The sequence below is a fragment of the Chiloscyllium punctatum genome, chromosome 1 (assembly GCF_047496795.1).
Source record: "Chiloscyllium punctatum isolate Juve2018m chromosome 1, sChiPun1.3, whole genome shotgun sequence".
NCBI lineage: Eukaryota > Metazoa > Chordata > Chondrichthyes > Orectolobiformes > Hemiscylliidae > Chiloscyllium > Chiloscyllium punctatum.
The window spans coordinates 76,384,869-76,407,913 of NC_092739.1; the positions used below are offsets into that span (position 1 = coordinate 76,384,869).

Sequence of the window (23,045 nt, forward strand, 5' to 3'; positions counted from 1 at the left end):
TAATTCCAGAGGCACAACTGAAATTTATCTCAAGGAAGAAGAAACAATCTAAGGGGAGGATGAGGCAACCATGGCTGATAAAGCAAATTAAGTATGGTGTAAAAGCAAGAAGAAAAGCATATAATGTGGTGAGAATTAGTGGAAAGTCTTTAGAAATCATCAGAGGATAAGAAACAAAAAATAAGGGGCAGGAGAAGCTGAAATATGAGAGTAGGTAAGAAGATTGCAAGAGTTCTGTTAAATATATGAAAAAGGAAGAGGCAACAGTGGACACTGGACTGCTGGAAAATGAGGCTGGAGAAGTTAGTAATGGGGAATAAAGAAATGGCGGAGGAACTGAATAGGTATTTTGTATCATTTTTCACAATGGAAGACAACATCCCAGCACTTCAAGAGAATCAGTGGGCAGAAGAAAGTGTAGTGGCCATCACTAAGGAGAAGGTGTTGGGGAAGCTGAAAGGTCTTAAGGTGGATAACTGGTGGAGTTCAGCAGGGGTCAGGGTTGGGACCACACCTTTTTTTGTTAAGTTCATTCATGGGTTGAGGGCCTTGTTGGCTAGGCCAGCATTTATTGTCCATATCAGCAGGCAGTTAAGAGTCAACTACATTGCTGTGGGTCTGGAGTCAAATGTAAGCCAGACCAGGTAAGGATGGCAGTTTCCTTCAATGAAGAACATTAGTGATCCAGATGGGGTTTCCCCCACAATCAACAATAGATTCATGGTCATCAGTAGACTCTTAATTCCTGGTATTTATTGAATTCAAATTCCACCATTTGCCAAGACAGAATTCAAACCCAGGTCCCCAGAACATTACTTGGGTTTCTGGATTAAAAGTCCAGCGATAATACGACTAGGCCATTGCCTACCCTTGTACAATAACAATCTTGATGAAGGAACTGAGGGCATTGTTGCTAAGTTTGCAGATAACACAAAGACAGGTCGTGCTGAAGAAGCAGGGAAGATGCTCAAGGACTTGAGCAACCTAGAAGAGTGGGCAAAAAAATGGCAGATGAATCATAATATGGGAACATGTGAGGTTATGCACATTTGTAGGAAGAATAAAGGGGTAGACTATTTTCTAAACGAGGAAAGGCTTCGGAAATCTGACGCATAAAGGGATATTGGGAGTCCGAGTTCAGGAGTTTCTTAAGTTTAACATACAGATCACTTGACAGTTAGAAAGGCAAATGCAATGTCTGCATTCATTTTGAGAGGGCTAAAATATAACAGCAGTGAGGTACTGCTGAGGCAGTAAAAGGCTGTGATCAGACCGCATCTGGAATACTGTGAGCCCCATATGTAAGGGGGGAATGTGCTAGCATTGAAGGGGATCCAGAAGAGGTTTACAAGAGTGGTGTTGGGGATGAATGGCTTGTCATATGAGGAGCGGTTGAGGACTCTGAATAGAGTGGACGTAGCAAAGATACTTTCACTAGTAGAAGAGACTAAGACCCAAGGGCACATCCTCAGAGTGAATAGATGACCCTTTCAGACTGCGATTAGGAGAAATTTCTTTAGCCAGAGGCTGACGAATCTGTGGAACTTACTGCTGCACAGGGCTGTGGAGGCCAAGGCACTGAGTATATTTAAGTCAGACGTAGACAGGTTCTTAATTAGTAAGATCAAAGATTCTGGGGAGAAGGCAGCCATGATTGAATGTGAAGCAGACTCAATAGGCTAAATTGTATAATTCTTCGCCTCTATCTTATGGGTCACAAATGAAAACTGTCCCATTTAGTAAATTCGTTTAAATATTTTGACAAGATGACTCTGTTAAATAACCACAAAGGTCGAAGCGTGCAGATCTGTTCTTGTCACTGATTTACAACCAAGGTGAAGGCACTTTGTTCATCTGTCACTGGTTGCAAAATGTTTTTACACATTTATGCATTTTATCTGCAACAGTTTCTACAATAATAGACAATGGATTTGAATAAAATGCAGATTTACAGTTTGCATTCAGTAATCCTGCGATTTAACTGCTAATGTGATAACTTACTTTGCTCTCTGACTTGTGCATAGTTTTGACTAACTGACTCAAGAGCACAAGATCCCAAAGGCATCCAAATTTCCTCTTTCAAAGTCTTTCCAGATAAGTATTTCTCAATTGTTTTTTTTCCTGTCCATTCCTCAGTCATGCGTGGCTGGCTCATTGTTCCAGATTGGTGAAATGGTATAATCTGTGATGAACGGAAAGAAAGGAGCACATAAAACATTAAAAAATGTTAAAATCAAAAACTTCTAGAAACACTCAACTGGCCAGGAAATATCAGTGAAGATCAAGCAGAGTTATTGTTTCAAAATGAGTACCTTTCATCAGAATTTGTAAAAGGTACACATGCAAAGAGATTTTAAATAAGTGAAGAGACAGAAAATGGAATGGGAGAGGAAGGAAAGGATTGAAAGGAAAGCTCTCTGATCTAATATAAGGCAGGAGGAATTAAGTGACAAAAGGATGATGGTGTAAGGCCAAAGAACATAGAACATAGAACAATACAGCACAGAACAGGCCCTTCGGCCCACGATGTTGTGCCAAACTTCTAACCTAGATTAAGCACCCATCCATGTACCTATCCAAATGCCGCTTAAAGGTCGCCAATGATTCTGACTCTACCACTCCCACGGGCAGCGCATTCCATGCCCCCACCACTCTCTGGGTAAAGAACCCACCCCTGACATCTCCCCTATACCTTCCACCCTTCACCTTAAATTTATGTCCCCTTGTAACACTCTGTTGTACCCGGGGAAAAAGTTTCTGACTGTCTACTCTATCTATTCCTCTGATCATCTTATAAACCTCTATCAAGTCACCCCTCATCCTTCGTCGTTCCAACGAGAAAAGGCCGAGAACTCTCAACCTATCCTCGTACGACCTACTCTCCATTCCAGGCAACATCCTGGTAAATCTTCTCTGCACTCTCTCCAAAGCTTCCACATCTTTCCTAAAGTGAGGCGACCAGAACTGCACACAGTACTCCAACTGTGGCCTAACCAAAGTCCTGTACAGCTGCAACATCACTTCACGACTCTTGAATTCAATCCCTCTGCTAATGAACGATAATACTCCATAGGCCTTCTTACAAACTCTATCCACCTGAGTGGCAACTTTCAAAGATCTATGTACATAGACCCCATGTACATTGAGTACAGGAGTTGGGGAGTCATGTTGCAGCCGTACAGGACATTGGTTAGGCCACTTTTGGAATATTATGTGCAATTCTGGTCTCCTTCTATGTACATAGAAGCTTCTTTAGTCTGTCACACATGTAATATCATTCAATCACCTCAGGTCTATTCTCAGAAACTTTATTCCAAATCTTTCCAATTTCACAAACAATGTACCTTTATCTAGCAACGTCAATCGATTTTATTTGTTTATGGGATGAGTGTATCTCTGGCAAGCCCAAGATCACTCAGCCCTAAATGCCCTTGCAATGATGGTGTTTAGCCATCTTCTTGAACTGCTGCTGTCGATGTGGTGCAGAGACACCACAGCATTCAGGAGGCAGTTGTAAAATTCTGAACGAGTGCTGATGAAACCTTCCAACACTTTGCTGATGATTAACAACAGATCTGATGGGATTTTAGCAGATTGGATTCATCCAGCTGTTTGTGGGCAGCACACACAACAATCTTCCACTTTGCGGGTAGAGATCAGATAGTAGCTGGACTGGAACAGTTTAGTTTAGTCAGCCCTCCAGACAGGGCCTTTGGCTTTTGTGGTATCCTATACATTGAGTTATTTCCCAAGATTATATGAAGTGAATGAAACCTTTGCACAGTCACAGAATTATGATGATGTAAGGTGATGATCTGGAGACAATCACCAGCACCTAAACGAGTGCAAGTCTGGAGGACCCAGACTCAGTCACCAGCACCTGAAAGAGTGAGGTGGGGGGGAGATAGGAGGACCATGTACTTCCAAAACAGTGCAAGAGAGTGGGCTCAGTAGCCTTACAAACAGTACGAGGGATCAGGGGCTGCAATTTTATAAAAGGAAGAATGGACTGTGAGAGAAGGGCACAGATGGCAGAGGACAAAATCCAGAGGCAGAGAACCCTTTCAACTTGGTTTGACATGTCAGAGCCAAAATGTGATGCCATAGCAACACCTGCAACACATTTGATTGACCAAGTGGTTTAGATCAGGAGATGTTACCGCAGCTGAAGAAATTAATTTTTTAAATGGTTAACATGCAAAGTAATTAATTAAATCAAGTACAGCTGGTTGGGCATGCGATATGTGCAGCTACAATTCATCATTTATAGAAACAATTTGGATATGAACATACGAGGTATAGTTAGTAAATATGCAGACGGCACCAAAATTGGAAATGTAGTGGACAGCGAAGGAGGTTACCTCAGAGAACAACGTGATCTTGATCAGATGGACCAATGGACTGAGGAGTGGCAGTTGGAGTTTAATTTAGATAAATGTGAGGTGCTGCATTTTGGAAAGGCAAATCAGGGCAGGATTTATACACTTACTGGCAAGATCCTGGGGAGTGTTGCTGAACAAAAGAGACCTTGGAGTGCAGGTTCATGTCTCCTTGAAAGTGGAGTTGCAGGTAGATAGGATAGTGAAGAAAGCATTTGGTATGCTTTCCTTTGTTGGTCAGTTCATTGAGTATTGGAGTTGGGAGGTCATGTTGCAGCTGCACAGGACATTGGTTAGGTCTCTTTTGGAATACTGCATGCAATTCTGGTCTCCCCACTATAGGAAGGATGTTGTGAAACTTGAAAGGCTTCATAAAGTCATCGAATCATAGAAATGTACAGCACGGAAACAGGCCATTTGGTCCAACTCGTGCATGTCGACCAGATATCCCACCCCAATCTAGTCCCGCCTGCCAGCATCCAGCCCATGTCTCTCCAAACCCTTCCTATTCATATACCCATCCAGATGTCTTTTAAATGTTACAATTGTACTAGCCTCCACCACTTCCTCTGGCAAATCATTCCATATATGTGCCACCCTCTGCATGAAAAAGTTGCCCCTAAGGCATCTTTTATATCTTTTCCCTCTCACCCTAAACCTATGCCCGCTAGTTCTGGACTCCCCGACCTCAAGGAAAAGACTTTGTCTATTTATCTTATACATGCCCCTCATGATTTAATAAACCTCTATATGGTCACCCCTCAGCCTCCGAAGCTCCAGGGAAAACATCCTCAGCCTATTCAACCTCTCCCTCTTGCTCAAATCCTGCAAACCTGGCAACTTCCTTGTAAGTCTTTTCTGAACCCTTTCAAGTTTCACAACATCTTTCCGATAAGGAGGAGACCAGAATTGCACATAATATTCCAAAAGTGGCCTAACCAATGTCCTGTACAGCTGCAACATGACTCCCCAACTCCTGTACTCAATACTCTGACAAACAGAGGAAACCATACCATATGCCTTCTTCACTCTCCTATCTACCTGCAACTCCACTTTCAAGGAGTTATGAACCTGCACTTCAAGGTCTCTTTGCTCGGCAATGCTCCCTGGGACCTTACCATTAAGTGTATAAGTCCTGTTAAGATTTGTTTTCCCAAAATGCAGCATCTCGCATTTATCTAGCTGCCACTTCTTGGCGCATTGGCTCATCTGACCAAGATTCTGTTATAATCTGAGGTAACCTCTGTGTTATCCACTACACCTCCAATTTTGGAGTCATCTGCAAACCTACTAACTATGCCTCTTATGCTCACAACCAAATCATTTGTTTAAATGACAAAAAGTAGAGGACCCAGCATCGATCCTGTGGCACTCCACTGATCACAGGCCTCCGGTCTGAAAAGCAACCTTCCACCACCACCCTGTGTCTTCTACCCTCAAGCCAGTTCTGTATCCAAATGGCTAGTTCTCCCTGTATCTACCATCTACCATCATCAGTCCTCTTTGTTATTTCTTCAAAACACTCAATCAAGTTTGTGAGACATGATTGCTCCAGCACAAAGCCATGTTGACTACCCCAATCAGCCCTTGCCTTTCCAAGTATGTACATCCTGTCCCTCAGGATTCCTTCCAACAACTTGCTCACCATTGACGTCAGGCTCACTGGTTTATAGTTCCCTGGCTTACACTTACCACCTTTCTTAAATAGTGGCACCACATTAGCCAACCTCCAGTCTTCTGGCACCTCACCTGTGACTATTGATGATACAAATATCTCAGCAAGAGGCCCAGCTATCACTTCTCTAGCTTCCCACGGAGATTTAGACTACACTTGATCAGGTCCGGGGAGTTATCCACTTTAATGCTTTTCAAGACATCCAGCACTTCCTCCTCTGTAATATGGACATTTTTCAAGATGTCACCATCTATTTCCCTACATTCTATATCTTCCATGTCCTTTTTCACAATAAACACTGAGGCAAAAAACTCATTTAGTATCTCCCCCACCTCCTGTGGCTCCACACAAAGGCCACCTTGCTGATCTTTGAGGGGCCCTATTCTCTCCCTAGTTACCCTTTTGTCCTTAATGTATTTGTAAAAGCCCTTCGGATTCTCCTTAACTCTATTTGCCAAAGTTATCCCATGTCCCCTTTTGCCCTCCTGATTTCTGTCTTAAGTACAGTATACTCCTACTGCCTTTATACTGTTTTAAGGATTAACTCGATCTCTCCTGTCTATACCTGACATATGCTTCTTTCTTTTTCTTAACTAAACCCTCAATTTCTTCAGTCATCCAGCATTCCCTACACCTACCAGCCTTTCCTTTCATCCTAATAGGAATATATTTTCTCTGGATTCTCGTTATCTCATTTCTGAAGGCTTTCCATTTTCCAGCCATCCCTTTACCTGTGAACATCTGCCCCCAATTACGTTTGAAAGTTCTTGCCTAATACCATCAAAATTAACCTTTCTCCAATTTAGAACTTCAACTTTTAGATCTGGTCTCAATAAAGATTTACGAGGATGTTACCAAGGTTGGAGGTTTGAGCTATAGGGAGAGGCCCAATAGGCTGAAATTATTTTCCTTGGAGCATTGGAGGCTGAGGAGTGATCTTATAAAGGTTTATAAAATCATGAAGGGCATGGAAAGAATGAATAGACAAGGTCTTTTCCCAGGATAGTGGAGTATCAGTTTAAGGAAAGATTTAAAAGGGACTTAAGGGCCATTTTTTTCATGCAGAAGGTGGTGCATATATGGAATGAGCTGCCAGAGGAAGTTGTGGAAACTGGTACCATCACAACATTTAAACGGCATCTGGATGGGTATATGAATAGGAAAGGTTTATAGGGATATGGGCGAAATGCTGGCAAATGGGGCTAGATTTATTTGGGATATCTGGTCGGCATGGACAAGTTGGACTGAAGGATCTGTTTCTGTGTGGGACAGCTCAATGACTTAATATGGGAGCTGGTAGACACCAGTGCATTCCACTGTCTCCACATCTGAAGCAAATATTGGCTGCACGAGGAACTTTGGCTCAGAGTTGATGATTTGAAGACTAACACATCAGGATGGGGAGAACTACCTGCACACTCTTTCCTTAAGGAAACAGGCACACAGCTGTGGTCAGGGAATAGGAGGGTGTGACTGTGAATGAGCAGGTATGGGAATCCAAATGACTTTGGAGGGGTCTCAGCCAGCACCCATATCCAAGGTTCTTACTCACGGGGTGGGCAAGGGCACAGACTGTAGGGAGGTTGAGCAAATTAACCACAGCATTGTGGTCCAGAATACCCGTCAAGTAGGCAGAATAAGGTAAATCTAGTAGTAATTGGAGATAGTACAATTAGGGAAATAGATACTGTTCACTGCAGCAAAGACAGCATTCTGAAGGCCGGGTTACCTTCCTGTTGCCGAGGTTCAGAACATCTCCTCTCAGTTCGAGAGGAACTTGGAGTATAAGGGGAAGGATCCAGATGTTGTGGTCCAAATAGGTACCAAAATGTAGGTAGAATGAGGAAAATATCTTCTGCTTCGGCATTATAAGTGCCTCACAGCTAAACTGAAAGGCAGAAGCACAAAGCAAATGATCTCTTGATTACCATCTAAGCCACTTGGCATTAGCAAATTGGCACCAGGTAAATAAATTTGAGAGATAAATACATGGTTCAATGATTGGTATGGGAGAAATGGAATCTCATTCTTGAGGCACTAGCACCAATATTAAGGAAACTATTGTTATGTAAGACCAGGCTTAATTTGAACCATTGTGGAACCAGTGTCATGGCAAATTGTATAACTAGGATTGTAGACAGGTAGGATTCAATTGAAGGGATGTTTAAAAAATCTAAAAGAAAAAGAGGGCAGGTGTGCAGGCCGGTGAAGAGGTGCACAATAAGCAAAGTGTGACAGGAAGGAATAGAAAAATTGGAACCAGAATAAGTAATAATGTCACAAGTCAAGCTTTGTACTCTTTATCGGAATGCAAGCATCATTTGTAACAAGATAGATGAGTCGATGACACAAATAAAAATAAATGAATATAACTTGCTATCTATTATGGAGACATAGTTACAGGGTGACAAAGACTGTGAACTCAATAATCAGGGGTGTTTGACATTCCAAAAGGACTGAGAGGAGAACTTTCTTTACACAGAGAATGGTGAGTATGTAGAATTCACTACAACAGAAAGTGATTGAGGCTAAAACACCACATGTTTTCAAAATGGGGTTAGATACAGATCTTATGACTAAAGGGATCAGGAGATATGGGAGAAGGATGGGATTAGGGTATTGAGCTGAAAGATCAGCCATGATCGTATTTTATAGAACATAGAACATTGAATGATGGAGAAGGCTCAAGGCTTATAAGAGGCATAAATAGGAAGAAATATTTGCCCTTGGTGGAGGAATCAATGATGAGGGGGCATAGGTTTAACATAAGAGGTGGGAGGTTTTGAGCGGATGTGAGGAAAAGGTTTTTCACTCAGAAGGCAGCACGAATCTGTAACTCACTGCCTGTAAGGGAGATAGTGGTAGAAAATATGCCTTGCGATGCCAAGGCATACAAGGCGATGGGTCAAAAGTATGGCACTGGAAAAGCACAACAAGTCAGGTAGCATCTGAGGAGCAGGAAAGTTGACCTTTCAGGCATAAGCCCTTCATCAGAAATGATGGGGAGAGGGGTGCTGAGACATAAATGGGAGGGGTGGGGCTTGGGGGGAAGGTAATTTGAAAGGTGATAAGTAGATGAAGGTGGGGTGATGGTGATAGGTTGGAGTGGAGGGTGGAGCAGATAGGTGGGAAGATGGATGGGTAGGACAGTTCAACAGAGCAGTGTGGAGTTGGAGAGTTGGAGCTGGGATAAGGTGATGGGGCAAATGCTGGAAAATTGAATGAGAATAATTAGGTGGTTTGATGGGCCAAAGACTTTCTATACTGTAACCCTCTGACTCCATTGAATAATCCAAAACTCTTCCCTGGTAAGCTCTCCTGAGTTCTGTTCTGTTGCAGCATCTGGACTCCCAATGTGTTGTCTGGCTTGCTGAATATTCACAGGTTTTTAATTTATTTTAAAACAATTGAATAGTGACCACTTCAATATATTTCAGCAGCCTGACCTTAGAACAGCAGGAGCAAGTGTCAGACCAATCGTTAAACTCCGCGTAAACGAATCGTAAAACTGCTACCCACTATATTAGCAACCTCGGTGCATGCAATTACTACAGTGCATCGCTTATTCGTTCCTGAGATACAACAAACTCTCAGAATTGAAATTGCTGCTGAAATCAGTTTCAGTGATATGAACCGCATATTAGTTTGTGTAAACATTTTACTAAACATCATTTTGATGAGATAACATATCTTTGAAGACGCTGCTATAAGGCACTTACCTAGAGCTTGTTTATCAGACGGTTGCTACAACAGAAGCCAACAGGAAAAATCCCAGTGTGTGGACGGAATAGTCAGTCACGTGCCAGCTCACCCTACGGAGAAGATAATATTAATGAGTGCGAAGTCATCACTAAATCAATGCTATTTATCCAATATATACAGTAAAATGTGGGGCTCCCCCCAGAAAATTGATCATTCTGTTTTTCTTTGTTGCTAATGTCACAAAAACACAAGCTCAGAAGTCACACTACACCAGGTTGTAGTCCAAAAGGATTATTTGAAATCACAAGCTTTCTGAGTTTGACGAAGGAGCAGCGCTTTGAAAGCTCCAGTACTACCTCTACGTCATATCCAAATCACAAATGTTCAATGAGGCACCAGAGCAACAGCGATTGAGTTTAAAATCCAGAGGTTTTATTGGGAGCCAATATATTCTGATTGAAAGAATTAATTAGGTTGCACACTCAAAACTATAGGAGTTAAATGATAACTCCTTAATATTTTCCAAGTGTGTTCTTTATCACAAAAAAGGTATATCAACTTCATACAGCCTCTGTCACATTCAAGCGTGTCAGGAGAGAAATTTATCTTTGGCAAAGGTGGGCTAAGAAACTTTCCACCTGCAGTGTCTATGGTTTTTAAATCGTCTTCATTGCTTAATGTTTTTTAGTTATTGACCCAAATATGGGACTAGATTAATTTAGGATATCTGGTCGGCATGGTCGAGTTGGACTGAAAGGTCTCTTTCTGTGCTGTACGTCTCAATAGCTCTATGACTGGACTACCAATATTCAACATATTTAGTTGTAACTAGGTACTTTGGACCTAAGGTGGCACTGTGCATGGTGACATTGTACACTTTTCACTGCATTCCTATACTTTTGTACTTAAAATATACATGACAATCAAACCTAATTCTAAATATTTGGCATGTTCAGCTGCCTTTTCCCAACATAGAGTCATAGAGTCATAGAGATGTATAGCATGGAAACAGACCCTTCGGTCCAACCTGTCCATGACAACCAGATATCCCAACCCAATCTAGTCCCACCTGCCAGCACCCAGCCCATATCCCTCCAAACCCTTCCTATTCATATACCCATCCAAATGCCTCTTAAATATTGCAATTGTACCAGCCTCCACCATATCCTCTGGCAGTTCATTCCATACACGTACCACCCTCTGCGTGAAAAAGCTGCCCCTTAGGTCACTTTTATATCTTTTCCCTTTCACCCTAAACCTCTAGTTCTGAACTCCCGGATCCCAGGGAAAAGACTTTGTTGATTTATCCTATCCATACCCCTCATAATTTTGTAAACCTCTTTAAGGTCATCCCTCAGCCTCCGACGCTCCAGGGAAAACAGCCCCAGCCTCTCCCTATAGCTCAAATCCTCCAATCCTGGCAACATCATTGTAAATCTTTTCTGAACCCATTCAAGTTTCACAACATCTTTTCGATAGGAAGGAGACCAGAATTGCATGTAATATTCCAACAGTGGCCTAACCAATGTCCTGTACAGCCGCAACATGACCTCCCAACTCGTGTACTCAATACTCTGACCAATAAAAGAAAGCATACCAAACGCCTTCTTCACTATCCTATCTACTCCGTGTTCAAGGAGCTATGAATCTGCACTCCAAGGTGTCTTTGTTCAGCAACACTCCCTAGGACCTTACCATTAATTGTATACGTCCTGCTAAGATTTGCTTTCCCAAAATGTAGAACCTCGCATTTATCTGAATTAAACTCCATCCTCCATTTCTCAGCCCATTGCCCATCTGGTCCAGATCCTGTTGTAATCTGAGGTCCACTACACCTCCAATTTTGGTGTAATCTGCAAATTTACTAACTGTACCTCTTATGCTCGCATCCAAATCATTTACGTAAGTGACAAAAAGTAGAGGACCCACCACCGATCCTTGTGGCACTCCACTGGTCACAGGCCTCCAGTCTGAAAAACAACCCTCCACCACCACCCTCTGTCTTCTACCTTTGAGCCAATTTGTATCCAAATGGTTAGTTCTCCCTGTATTCCATGAGATCTAACCTTGCTATTCAGTCTCCCATGGGGAATCTTGTCGAATGCCTTACTGAAGTCCATATAGATCACGTCTACTGCTCTGCCCTCATCAATCTTCTTTGGTACTTCTTCAAAAAACTCAATCAAGTTTGTGAGACATGATTTTCCATGCACAAAGCCATGTTGACTATCCCTAATCAGTCCTTGCCTTTCCAAATACATGTACATCCCACTGAGGTCAGGCTCACCAGTCTATAGTTCCCTGGCTTGTCTTTACTGCCCTTCTTAAACAGTGGCATGTTTGCCAACCTCCAGTCTTCCGGCACCTCACCTGTGACTATCAATGATACAAATATCTCAGCAAGAGGCTCAGCAATCACTTGTCTAGCTTCCCACAGAGTCCTCGGGTACACCTGATCTGGTCCTGGGGATTCATCCGCCTTTAACCGTTTCAACACATCTAGCACTTCCTCTCTGTAATCTGGACATTTTGCAAGACGTCACCATCTATTTCCCTACAGTCTATATCTTCCATATCCTTTTCCACAGTAAATGCTAAATGAATATTTTGCATCAGTATCTCCCCCATTTTTTGTGGCTCCACACAAAGGCTGCCTTGCTGATCTTTAGGGGCCCTATTCTCTCCCTAGTTACCCTTTTGTCCTTAATATATTTGTAAAAACCCTTTGGATTCTCCTTAATTCAATTTGCCAAAGCTATCTCATGTCCCCTTTTTGCCCTCCTGATTTCCCTCTTAAATATACTCCTACTTCCTTTATACTCTAAGGATTCACTTGATCTACCCTGTCTATACATTACATATGCTTCCTTTTTGTTCTTAACCAAACCCCCAATTTCTTTAGTCTCCAGCATTCCCTATACCTACCAGCCTTCCCTTTCACCCTGACAGGAATATACTTTCTCTGGATTCTTGTTATTTCATTTCTGAAGGCTTCCCATTTTCCAGCTGTCCCTTTACCTGCGAACGTCTACCTCCAATCAGCTTTCAAAAGTTCTTGCCTAATACCGTCAAAATTGGCCTTTCTCCAATTTAGAACTTCAACTTTTAGATCTGGTCTATCCTTTACTTATGGACAAGGGGAAGTGTCTGAGACTGGTAGTCAACAACACCTAGGAAAGCAGGCAAGAACACTTAACTGGCAGTTATCGAGGCAACAGACTTACAAAGGTGGCAGCTCAAAATGGGAGAATTTAAATTTGCCACCAAAGTTGGATGTCTACAACACCTACAGTGTCCCATGGGGCACACCATCCAATGTGTGGAACCAGCCTACATTGAGTTCAGAAGGACAATGACAATAAAGTAACTTCAGAAAATCTGTAAACTCATTTGTTAACAGGTCTTTAAATTGTAAATTCGAAAGACATATTCATAACTATACTTGGATATTATTGAGAAATACCAGGAGTAAAAGGGAAAATCAGGGCAAATAAAATAAAGGAATACAAGTAATCCAAAGGAAACATGAAGGAAGTAATTTTGAAATATGGCAGTGCAGCTCAGTCAAATGGAGTGTGTGCGGCAGGCAATACGTGGGAGGTCATGGACCCTATGTTGTCCTGAATGTTTCAGAGCTCATGTAGAAGCTCGAGTCACCCTTAGCACATTCATGAGGCTGAGATTTTTACGGATATTACAATCAATCAGAGGTGGTCACATTACATCTGCTGAGTCCAGAGGTAGAAGGGAAATGACTGACCAGTCCAAGAGGAACAGGCAGGAAATGCAGGTGTTCCAGTAAAAGCAGTTTCCCATTTTAGAAGCTGGAGAGGGTGCTGGTTCCGCAAGGGAGCTGGTTCCTCAAGCGAGCACGGTCAGAGCTAAGTTTATGACACCATGAACAGTCTTACATCTGTGGTCAGCAAAGTTTTGGAAAGAATTCTGAAGGATAGGATTTATGACTATTTGGCAAAGCATAATGTGATTAAAGGCAGTCAGCATGGCTTTATGAGGGGCAGGTCATGCCTAACTAATCTTATTGAGTTATTTGAGGAGGTGTCAAGACAGGTCGACGACTGTTGATCAGTGGATGTGGTGTATCTGGACTTCAGCAAGGTATTTGATAGGGTTCCCCATCGTAGGCTCATTCATAAAGTCAGGAAGTATGGGATACAGGGAGATCTGGCTATCTGGATTCAGAATTGGCTGGCTGACAGAAGGCAGAGAGTGGTTGTAAATGAAAAGTATTCTGCCTGGCGGACAATGTTGTGTGGGGTCCCGCAGGGCCCTGTTCTTGGGCCTCTGCTCTTTGTAGTTTTTATAAATGACTTGGATGAGGAGGTTGAGGGGTGGGTTAGTAAATTTGTAGATGACACAAAGGTTGGAGGTGTCATCGATTGTATCGAGGGCTACTGCAGGCTGCAACGTGACATAGACAGGATGCAGAGCAGGGCTGAGAACTGGCAGGTGGAGTTCAACCTGAATAAATGCGAAGTGATATATTTTGGAAGGTCAAACTCGAATGCTGAATATAGGATTAAAGACAGGATTCTTGGCAGTGTGGAGGAACAGAGGGATCTGGATGTGCAGGTATGTAGATCCCTCAAAGTTGCCACCCAAGTGGATAGGGTTGTTAAGAAAACATATGGTATTTTGGATTTCATTAACAGGGGTTCGAGTTTAAGAGCCGCGAGGTTTTGCTGCAGCTCTACAAGTTCCTGGTGAGACCACACTTGGAATATTGTGTCCAGTTCTGGTCGCCCTACTTTAGGAAAGAAACCGAGGCTTTGGAGAGGGTACAAAGGAGGTTTACCAGGATGCTGTCTGGACTGGAGGGCTTGCCTTATGAAGAAAGGTTGAATAAGCTTGGACTTTCCTCTCTGGAAAGAAGTAGGAAGAGAGGAGACCTGATCGAGGTGTACAAAATAATGAGAGGAATAGATAGAGTCAATAGCCAGAGATGTTTCCCCAGGGCAGGATTGACTGGTACGAGGAATCATAGTTTGAAGATGTTAGGAGGAAGGTATAAAGGAAATGTCAGAGGTAGGTTCTTTACGCAGAGAGTTGTGAATGCATGGAATGCGTTGCCAGCTGCGGTGGTGGAAGCAGAGTCATTGAGGACATTTAAGCGACTGCTAGACATGCACATGGATAGCAGTGAGTTGAGAGGTGTGTAGATTGAGTTACTATATTTTACATTAGGATTAAATCTCGGCACAACATCGTGGTCCAAAGGGCCTGTTCTGTGTTGTACTTTTCTATGTTCTAATGGTTTGGCTATACAGAGGGGGAGGAAGAAGAAAGGAGGAGCAATAGTAACAGAGGTTTCATTAGTTAGGGGAACAAGCAAAGGTTTCTGTGGCCACAAAAAAAAACTCTAGGATGGTATATTACTTCACTGGTGCCAGGATGAAGGAGATCATAGAGTAACTGCAGGACATTCTCCTGAGGAGTGTGAACAGCCAGACATGGTAGTCCACATTGGTATCAATGATTTAGGATGGAAGAGGGATGTTGTGCAATCACATTTAGGGAGCCTGGTAGAAAATTACCATGTAAGACCTCATATCGAATTAATCCTAGTGCCATATGCTAGTGGGTACAGAATTAGGAGACTGATTGCCAACATAAAAGAGAATCCCAAAGTATTCCATAGGCACATTACTAACTCACTCATTCAAGTGCTTCATAATTCTGCTCTCCAGTTTTATAACATAGCTCTGATAAATTTTGAAGAAACTCACATCTAGTCCTCTACTCAGTTTTCCATTCCATAGAACTTTTGATAGTTATATGAAAGGGCTTTCACTCTTGCTAAAGATAGGGAGAAATAATGTTTGCAACAGCAGATCCTTTACTCTTCTAACTAAGAGAATCTTTTTGTACCATGCAGTACCAAAGGACAATGATAGCAAGGGTATTTGACTGATGAACTCCATTTATTATTGCACAAAGTGAAAACAGTGGCTAATTATTGATTTTAAGTTCCCATTTACTTTTTTACTAGAATTTACTTTATTGTTAACCTTTCTATTTCCTGTTTAATTAATTCCCTATGCTTATTTATTGTTCCAACTGAAAATTCTTCGAAATTAGAGTCATGGAGTTGTACAGCAAGGAAACAGACACTTCAGTCCAACTTATCCAAGCCAATCAGATATCCTAACTTAATCTAGCCCCATTTGCCAGCATTTGGCCCATATCTCTTTCAACTCATCCTATTCATATACCCATCCAGATGCCTTTCAAATGCTGTAATTGCACCAGCCTCCACCACTTCCTTTGGGAGCTCATTCCATTCATGCACCATATTCTGTGTGACAAAGTTGCCCCTTAGGTTTCCTTTTAAATCTTTCCCCTCTCACCTTAAACCTAATGCCTCTAGTTTTGGACATTCCCCAACCTGAGAAAAAGACCTTGGCTCTTCACCTTATCCATGCCCTTCATGATTTTATAAACCTCAATAAGGTCACCCCTCAGCCTTCGATGCTCCAGGGAAAATAGCCTCAGTGTATTCAACCTCTCCCTATAGCTTAAACCCTCCAACCCTGGCAACATCCCTGTGAATCTTTTCTGAAGCTTTTCAAGTTTCACAACATTCTTCCAATAGCAGGGAGACCAGAATTGCACACAGTATTCTAAAAGTAGCTGAACCAATGTCCTGTACAACCGCAACATGACCTCCCAATTCCTTTACTCAATGCACTAAACAATAAAGGTATGCATACCAAATGCCTTCTTCACTATCCTGTCTACCTATGACTCCACTTTCAAGGAACTATAAACTTGCACTCCAAGGTCTCTTTGTTCAGCAACATTCCCCATGGCCTTACCATGAAGTGTATACATCCTGCCCTGATTTGCCTTTCCAAAATGCAGCACTTCATCAGAATACAAGAATTAGGAGCAGGAGTTGGCATTTGGCCTCTCAATCCCGCACTACCATTCAACAAGACCATTGCTGATCTGCCTCAAGCCTCAAATCTTCATTCATGCCAACTCAACGCAGCCATCAACTTTGAGATATTTAAAATATCAATCTTTAAATGCTTTGTGATGTTGCCTCCACAACATTCTGGGGTAGAGAATTCCAAACATTCACAGTCTTCGAGGAGACAAAGTTCTCTATATGCCTGGTTTGAGATTCCTCACTGGTGGAAACATCTTCTTAATAGAGTTGGTATGAAGATGATGAAAAGGGTATTGGGAGGCCTTTATGTTTATACCTAACAGTTGAGACTTTAGGCCACAGATTTCATGTTTTAGAAGTAACCTGTCTCATGAAAGGGGAGTGGTCAGTCCTGGAAGCTGAATTCTTCTTGTTCAGTTCGTTCAGCAGTGGGCTGTGTGGAAACAGGCTGCTCGGCTTTCTCTCATTCTGCCCTTCTAACTCTAACCTGTAAACCTTTGTTTGTATTAAAGAATTTACACACTTAATGGACTTAAGTTTGTTTATTAGGACTGTTGCACATATTTTTTCAGAACAGTATAATTAAGTCTAGTTTGGATAGACTTTTTGTGGGTATTCTATATTCTGTTCTTTGTGTTGCATTCCATAATTTTGCGAATACATTTTTGTCTGTTTTGAAACCTCTTAGTCAACCTAGCTAACGTACTGTGGGTAATTTTCACTATTCACTCACCAAATATAGAGTTACATTCTGGGCCCTCTGCTTAAGAACGTTTTGAGTGGTCTGGCCTAGTTCATAACAATTACCCTCTCAAGCCCTCTCAGAATCCTTGTTTTTGATAAGAACAACCCTCAATCTTCTAAACGCTAATGAATAAAGGGTGAACCTGTTTAGCAGTTTTTGATAAGTCAACCCCTTCATCCTAGGAATCAGTCGTGTGAATACACAAAAAGTGTACATGGTATTCCAGGTACAGCCCTTCCTGATGAAGGGCTTGTGCCTGAAATGTTGACTATCCTACTCCTCGGATGCTGCCTGACCTGTTGTGCTTTTCCAGCACCACACTCTCGACTCAAATCTCCAGCATCTGCAGTCCTCATTTTTGCCATACCAATACCCAGCACAGTTGTGACAAGATGCATCGGTTTTTAAAATTCAACCCCTTAGCAATAAAGGCCAAAATTCCATTTGTTTTAATTACTTACTACATCTGCATGCTATCTTTTATGTTTCGTGCACAAGGCACCCAGATCCCTCGGCGCTCCACATATTTGAAATCTGTGTACATATGAATAATAGTCAGCCTTTTGAGTTTTCCTGTCTATGTTCATGAGCTCACACTTTGCTACATTAAACTTTTCCCACTAACTCAACCTATCTAAAGCCTCTTGCAGATTCCATGTCACCAACACAACATGCTCTCTGACTAATTTTGTATCATCAGCAAATGTGGATATGCTACTATTCATTCCTGCAAGTCATTCATCAGGAGCAGTAAATAAGTAAATAATTGAGGCCCCACGACTGATCCTTGTAGAACTCCACTAATTATGTCTTTGCAACCTGAAAAATGACATATTAATCCCAAGGCTGTTTTTCAATCTTCATCCATGCTCAAGACCACAAGCTCCTACTTTGTTCAATAACATGATATAGCACTTTCAAGTGCCTTCTGAAAATTCAAATACACAACATCTTCAGGCTCCCCTTTATTAAGCTCACTTATAATATCCTGAAAGAACTTTAGCAAATGGTCAAACATTATTTTCCTTTCACAAACCTTTTGCTTTCTGTTTTATTGCATTGAACTTTTCATAATATTCTGTTTTTTCCTTAATAATGGATTTTAGTGAGTTTCCACCATCATTTAACCCAGTCATCAGGGCTTTCACTGACTTTTGCCTCAGTATAAATCTCCTTCTTTCAACTTAATTCACTCTTTAAATTTATTTGGTTATCTGTGGTTGGTTTATCGCTCTTAGAATTTTTCCTCCTTAAATGTCTACCACTGCTTGCTTACCTGTGTTTCCTGCTAATCTATCTGTCTATTCCACTTTAGCTAAATTTATTAGTTCATTGTAATTCCTTTTTTTGAAGTTAAACACAATCTTTCCTGACCCAGGTTTCTCACGCTTAAAAGGAATATGAAGTTCTATCATGCTATGAACACTACTTCTGAGGAGATCCTTTATTCTGAGGTTATTTAATAAACTTCTCTCATTACCCAATACCAGATCCAAGATAGCCTGTTCCCTGGTTGGCTCCAATGACATTTTTCTCTCAGAAACTATCCCGAATGCACTTTATAAATTTGTTGTTGTAGTTACCCTTTCAAACTTAATTAAACCATTCAGCATGAAAATTAAAGTCACATAATAATTGCTGTATTCCTTTTACATGCTCCTATTATTTATCAATTTATACCTTTTTCTATAATGTGGCTACTGTTGAGGGTCAATACACTGCTACTACCATTATCATCTTCATTTACTTTTTTACCACCTCCACCCAAATGGACTCTATTTTTTAAAATTCATTTGCGGGATGTGGACATTACTGGATGACCAGTATTTATTGCCTATCCCTAGTTGACCTTGTGAAGGTGGTGATGAGTTGCCTCTGGAATCACTGCATTCCACTTGCTGTAGATAGATTCTATTAGGGAGGGAATTCCAGGAATTTGACTCAGCGACAATCAAGGAATGGCAATATATTTGTTAGTCAGGATTAAGAGTGGCTTGGAAGGGAAAAAGCAGACAGTAATGTTCCCATATATCTGCTGCCCTGGTCTTTCTAGATGGAAGTAGTCATGGATTTGGAAGATGCTGTCAAAAGATCATTGCCAAATTCCTGCAGTGCATCTTGTACACACTGCTTCTGCTGAGTGTCAGTGGTGGAGGGAGTGGAGTTTTGTGGAAGTGGTCCCAATCAAGTGGACAGCTTTGTTCAGGAAGCTTCTTAGTGCTCTTGGAACTGCACCCATTCAGGCAAGTGGGGAATATTCCATCACATTCCTGACTTGAGCCTTGTAGATCATGAACAGGATTCAGTGGGTCAGGAAGTGAGTTACTCACTGCAGCATTCCTACTCTAGATCGTCTCTCATAACTGTCCTCATTTCATCTCTTATTGACAGTGTTACTCTATTGCCTATTTCTTCTCTCATGTCTTTCTGAAAGGTCAGATAACTCTGAATGTTATGTTCACAGTTTTGACTTCCTTATAACCATGCCTCCAGAATAGCTATGAGATCCTATTAATCTATCTTGACGTGTACAATCAGATCATCTATGTTATTTTGAATGCTTCATGCATTAAGGTACAAAGGCTGTAGGCTTACATTTCTGCCTTATGCTGTCTGTTTATACCTCTTGCCAATTTACTTTCATAATCAATTTTCTCCTTGTTAGGTTTTTAATAATCGGCTGATAGTTCCTAAAAAAAAAGCTTCCCTATCATCTGGCCTGCCATTAACTTTTGCTATCTTGTATACCTTAATTTTTAATTGGATACTTTTCTTGGCCACCTTTGCTAATAGTGCATGTTTCATCCTTCTCATCAAGACCTTTTTTGTGAACCAGAATAAATTGTTCCTGTTATAAACATCTGCTGAAATGCTTGCAACTGCTCATCTACCGACGTTCCCCTTGATCTATTTTCTAAGGCAGCTTTTGACAACTTTCTTCATACCTCTATAATTGCCCTTATTTGAGGATACTAGTCTGAAACCCAGTTTGCTCTTCCTCAAACTGAACTTGAAATTCTATGTTGTGATTACTACCTCCGAAATGATCCTTAACTACAAGATCTCTTTATTAATCCTACCTCATTACACTACTAGATTTAAAATAATCTGTTTCTAGGTACTTACTTCAATATAAACATCTTCTGACAAACAATCCCTGGTGCACTCTGGAAATGTCTTCCACATATCCCTTGCCTACAAAATGTCAATATGCAGATTAAAACCACCTATGACAATTGTAGCGTCGCTATTATTTCCTAATTCATACTGCATCCAACAGTCAGACAATTGAGGCCTATAGATGATTCCAAATTAGGACTTTTCTTCCATTCTATTCCTTATTTCCACTCAAACTGATTTATTGCACCCATATCACTATTCACCACCCGACTGATACCATCTTTTATAAGCAAAGCTACACCACCTCAAACAGAAATTGCTTAATTAACTCAGGAGATCTGCTTTAGCTCTATAAATGCTGCCAGAGTTATCATTTCCAGTTCAGCCACTGTTCTTCATAACTGATAACAGCTAGGGAGAGGTGACATTTATGCTGATGACATAAGGGTGAGGGGGAACAGAAATAAGCAGATAGGTGGAGACAAAACATAGAAGAAACAAATGTTAGGTAGACAAAGGGATTGTTGATGGTAAGCCACTGAAGACGACAGATAAGTGTTAATGAAGCTGAGTGGGTGAAAATGGATTAGTTGCACCAAAAGCAATCTGTTTCATAACAGGAGTGTGGGGGAAGATGAGGATAATAGACATGGAAGGAGGTGTTCATGCTCTAAAATTATTAATCTCAAAATGGAGTCCTGAAGACTATAATGTGCCCAGGCAGATGATGAGGTTCTTCCAGCTTGTGTTAAGTCTGACTGGGGATGTAGCAGGCCTGAGACAGAAATATTAGCATGGGAAACCACCTGAAGCACCTTTTTGAGTATTCTTCTGGAACATTGAGTACTCTTTAAATATTGAGTTCTTATTGATCTTGTCTCTGTAATAGCTATTAAGTCATATTCATTTGTGCTGTCAATTGATCTATCTTGCTACAAATGCTGTACTTGAATGCACAAAGAGCCTTAAACTGACTTTTTAAACCATTATTATTTTTTTCACATTTTTGATGTACACTTCTGTGAATAGTTTGTACTCTTCATCAGACTGACTGTTGTTCTCCTCTCTACAACTCTGAACTGCAGCTCTCTCATTTCTTTGAGCATTTTTTTTAAACTTCCCTTCAATTGAACCCGACTACTGCTTCTCACCGCCCCCACCCCCCCAAACCAATTAGTTTAAAGCTCTAGTCATACAAGTGTATAAGAATGATCCGACTGTTGAAGGGCTTCTCATGAGGGGTTGAGGACTCTGGGTCTGTAATCAAAGGAGTTTAGAAGAATGGAGGGTGGATATCTGATTGAAACTTACAAAATACTGAAAAGCCTGGATAGAGTGGATGAAGAAAATATGTTCCCACTGGTAGCAGATACTATGATCTGAGGGCACAGCCTCAAAACGAAGGGATGATCCTTTAGAACTGAGAGGAGGAGGAATTTCTTCAGCCGGAGAGCGCTGCATCTGTGGAACTTATTGTCAGAGAAGGTTCTTGACGAGTAAGAGGTTCAAGAGTTACTGAGAGAAGGCAGGAGAATGGGGTTGAGAAACATATCAGTGATGATTGAATGGCAAAGCAGACTTGATAGGCTCCTATATGCTACAGTCTACTTCACCAGGACCCTGGTCCCATCATACTTGAATTATGTGAAAAATGACAACTGGATCCTTCCTCTCAGCCCAGAAGAGATTGGCTGAACCTTGGTGCCAGGTAGGCAACACAACATTCGAGATTCTGTCTTCGCTGTAGATAACACTATCCATTCCCCCAACCATGCTATCCCTAGTATTATTTACATTTTCTCACTATTTGAATGGTGCTCTGTACCAAGGTATTTTGGTTAGTTTGCTGATCTTCTCTCCAGTCTGTGCCCTCTTCCACAACAGAAGCAAGAATCTTGCACCTATTGGATATGGACATTGACTGAGTCCCCTCCAAACCTACATTCTGGATTCTCATACCAGTCTCATTTGCAGTCACACCCTCCTATGACTGACCATGGATCAAATTTGATATAAATTATTTTAGGAAGCAGTCACACCTCTTACAATAGAATGCATGCAGTAGTTCTCCCTTTCCTTGAGTGTAGTGCCTACAGCTCATCAACTCTGAGCCAAAGTTCAAATAAAAGTGTGCTGCCGATGTGGTCACCATGGTTCACATTGCCAACTCCCAAATACTACTTACTACATGTCATCTGCCCAACCGTTTCTCTTCTATTTACTTAATTTGGATGTTAAATATTTCAATGGTGCATTGCTTAACTCTACTCCAGCTCGAATAACTGATTTAAACCAGTTGACCAAAAGGCCCCAAAGAAATGCCCAATCACCAACTTGTTTTCCTGCAATGTCAAACTTCAGGTCTAATATATCTAAGTTTTACTTCCATTGATCACTTCCATTTCTTGTGCAGATTCGCTCTTCGCTGTGTGGTTGCTGACCTTGTTCATGTGCTGTTTAGAAGCACAGCCGCCTCCTCTCTCACTCAATTCCTGACTCACTGGACACTCCTCC

General features: G+C 41.4%; 1 protein-coding gene across 2 annotated transcripts in view; it reads right to left on the bottom strand.

Moving 5' to 3' along the window:
- The window catches only part of LOC140482336 (uncharacterized), an 80,936-nt gene extending 71,055 nt beyond the window's left edge, over positions 1-9,881 (bottom strand). For both annotated transcript variants that reach the window (XM_072579646.1, XM_072579636.1), the window contains exons 1-2: positions 9,774-9,881; positions 2,002-2,182 (exon numbers count right to left, since the gene is read on the bottom strand). In XM_072579646.1, the coding sequence (XP_072435747.1) occupies positions 2,002-2,155 (154 nt within the window). In that variant the 5' untranslated portion in view covers positions 2,156-2,182; positions 9,774-9,881. The remainder of the gene's footprint in view (positions 1-2,001; positions 2,183-9,773) is intronic.
- Between the last annotated feature and the right edge of the window lie 13,164 nt (positions 9,882-23,045).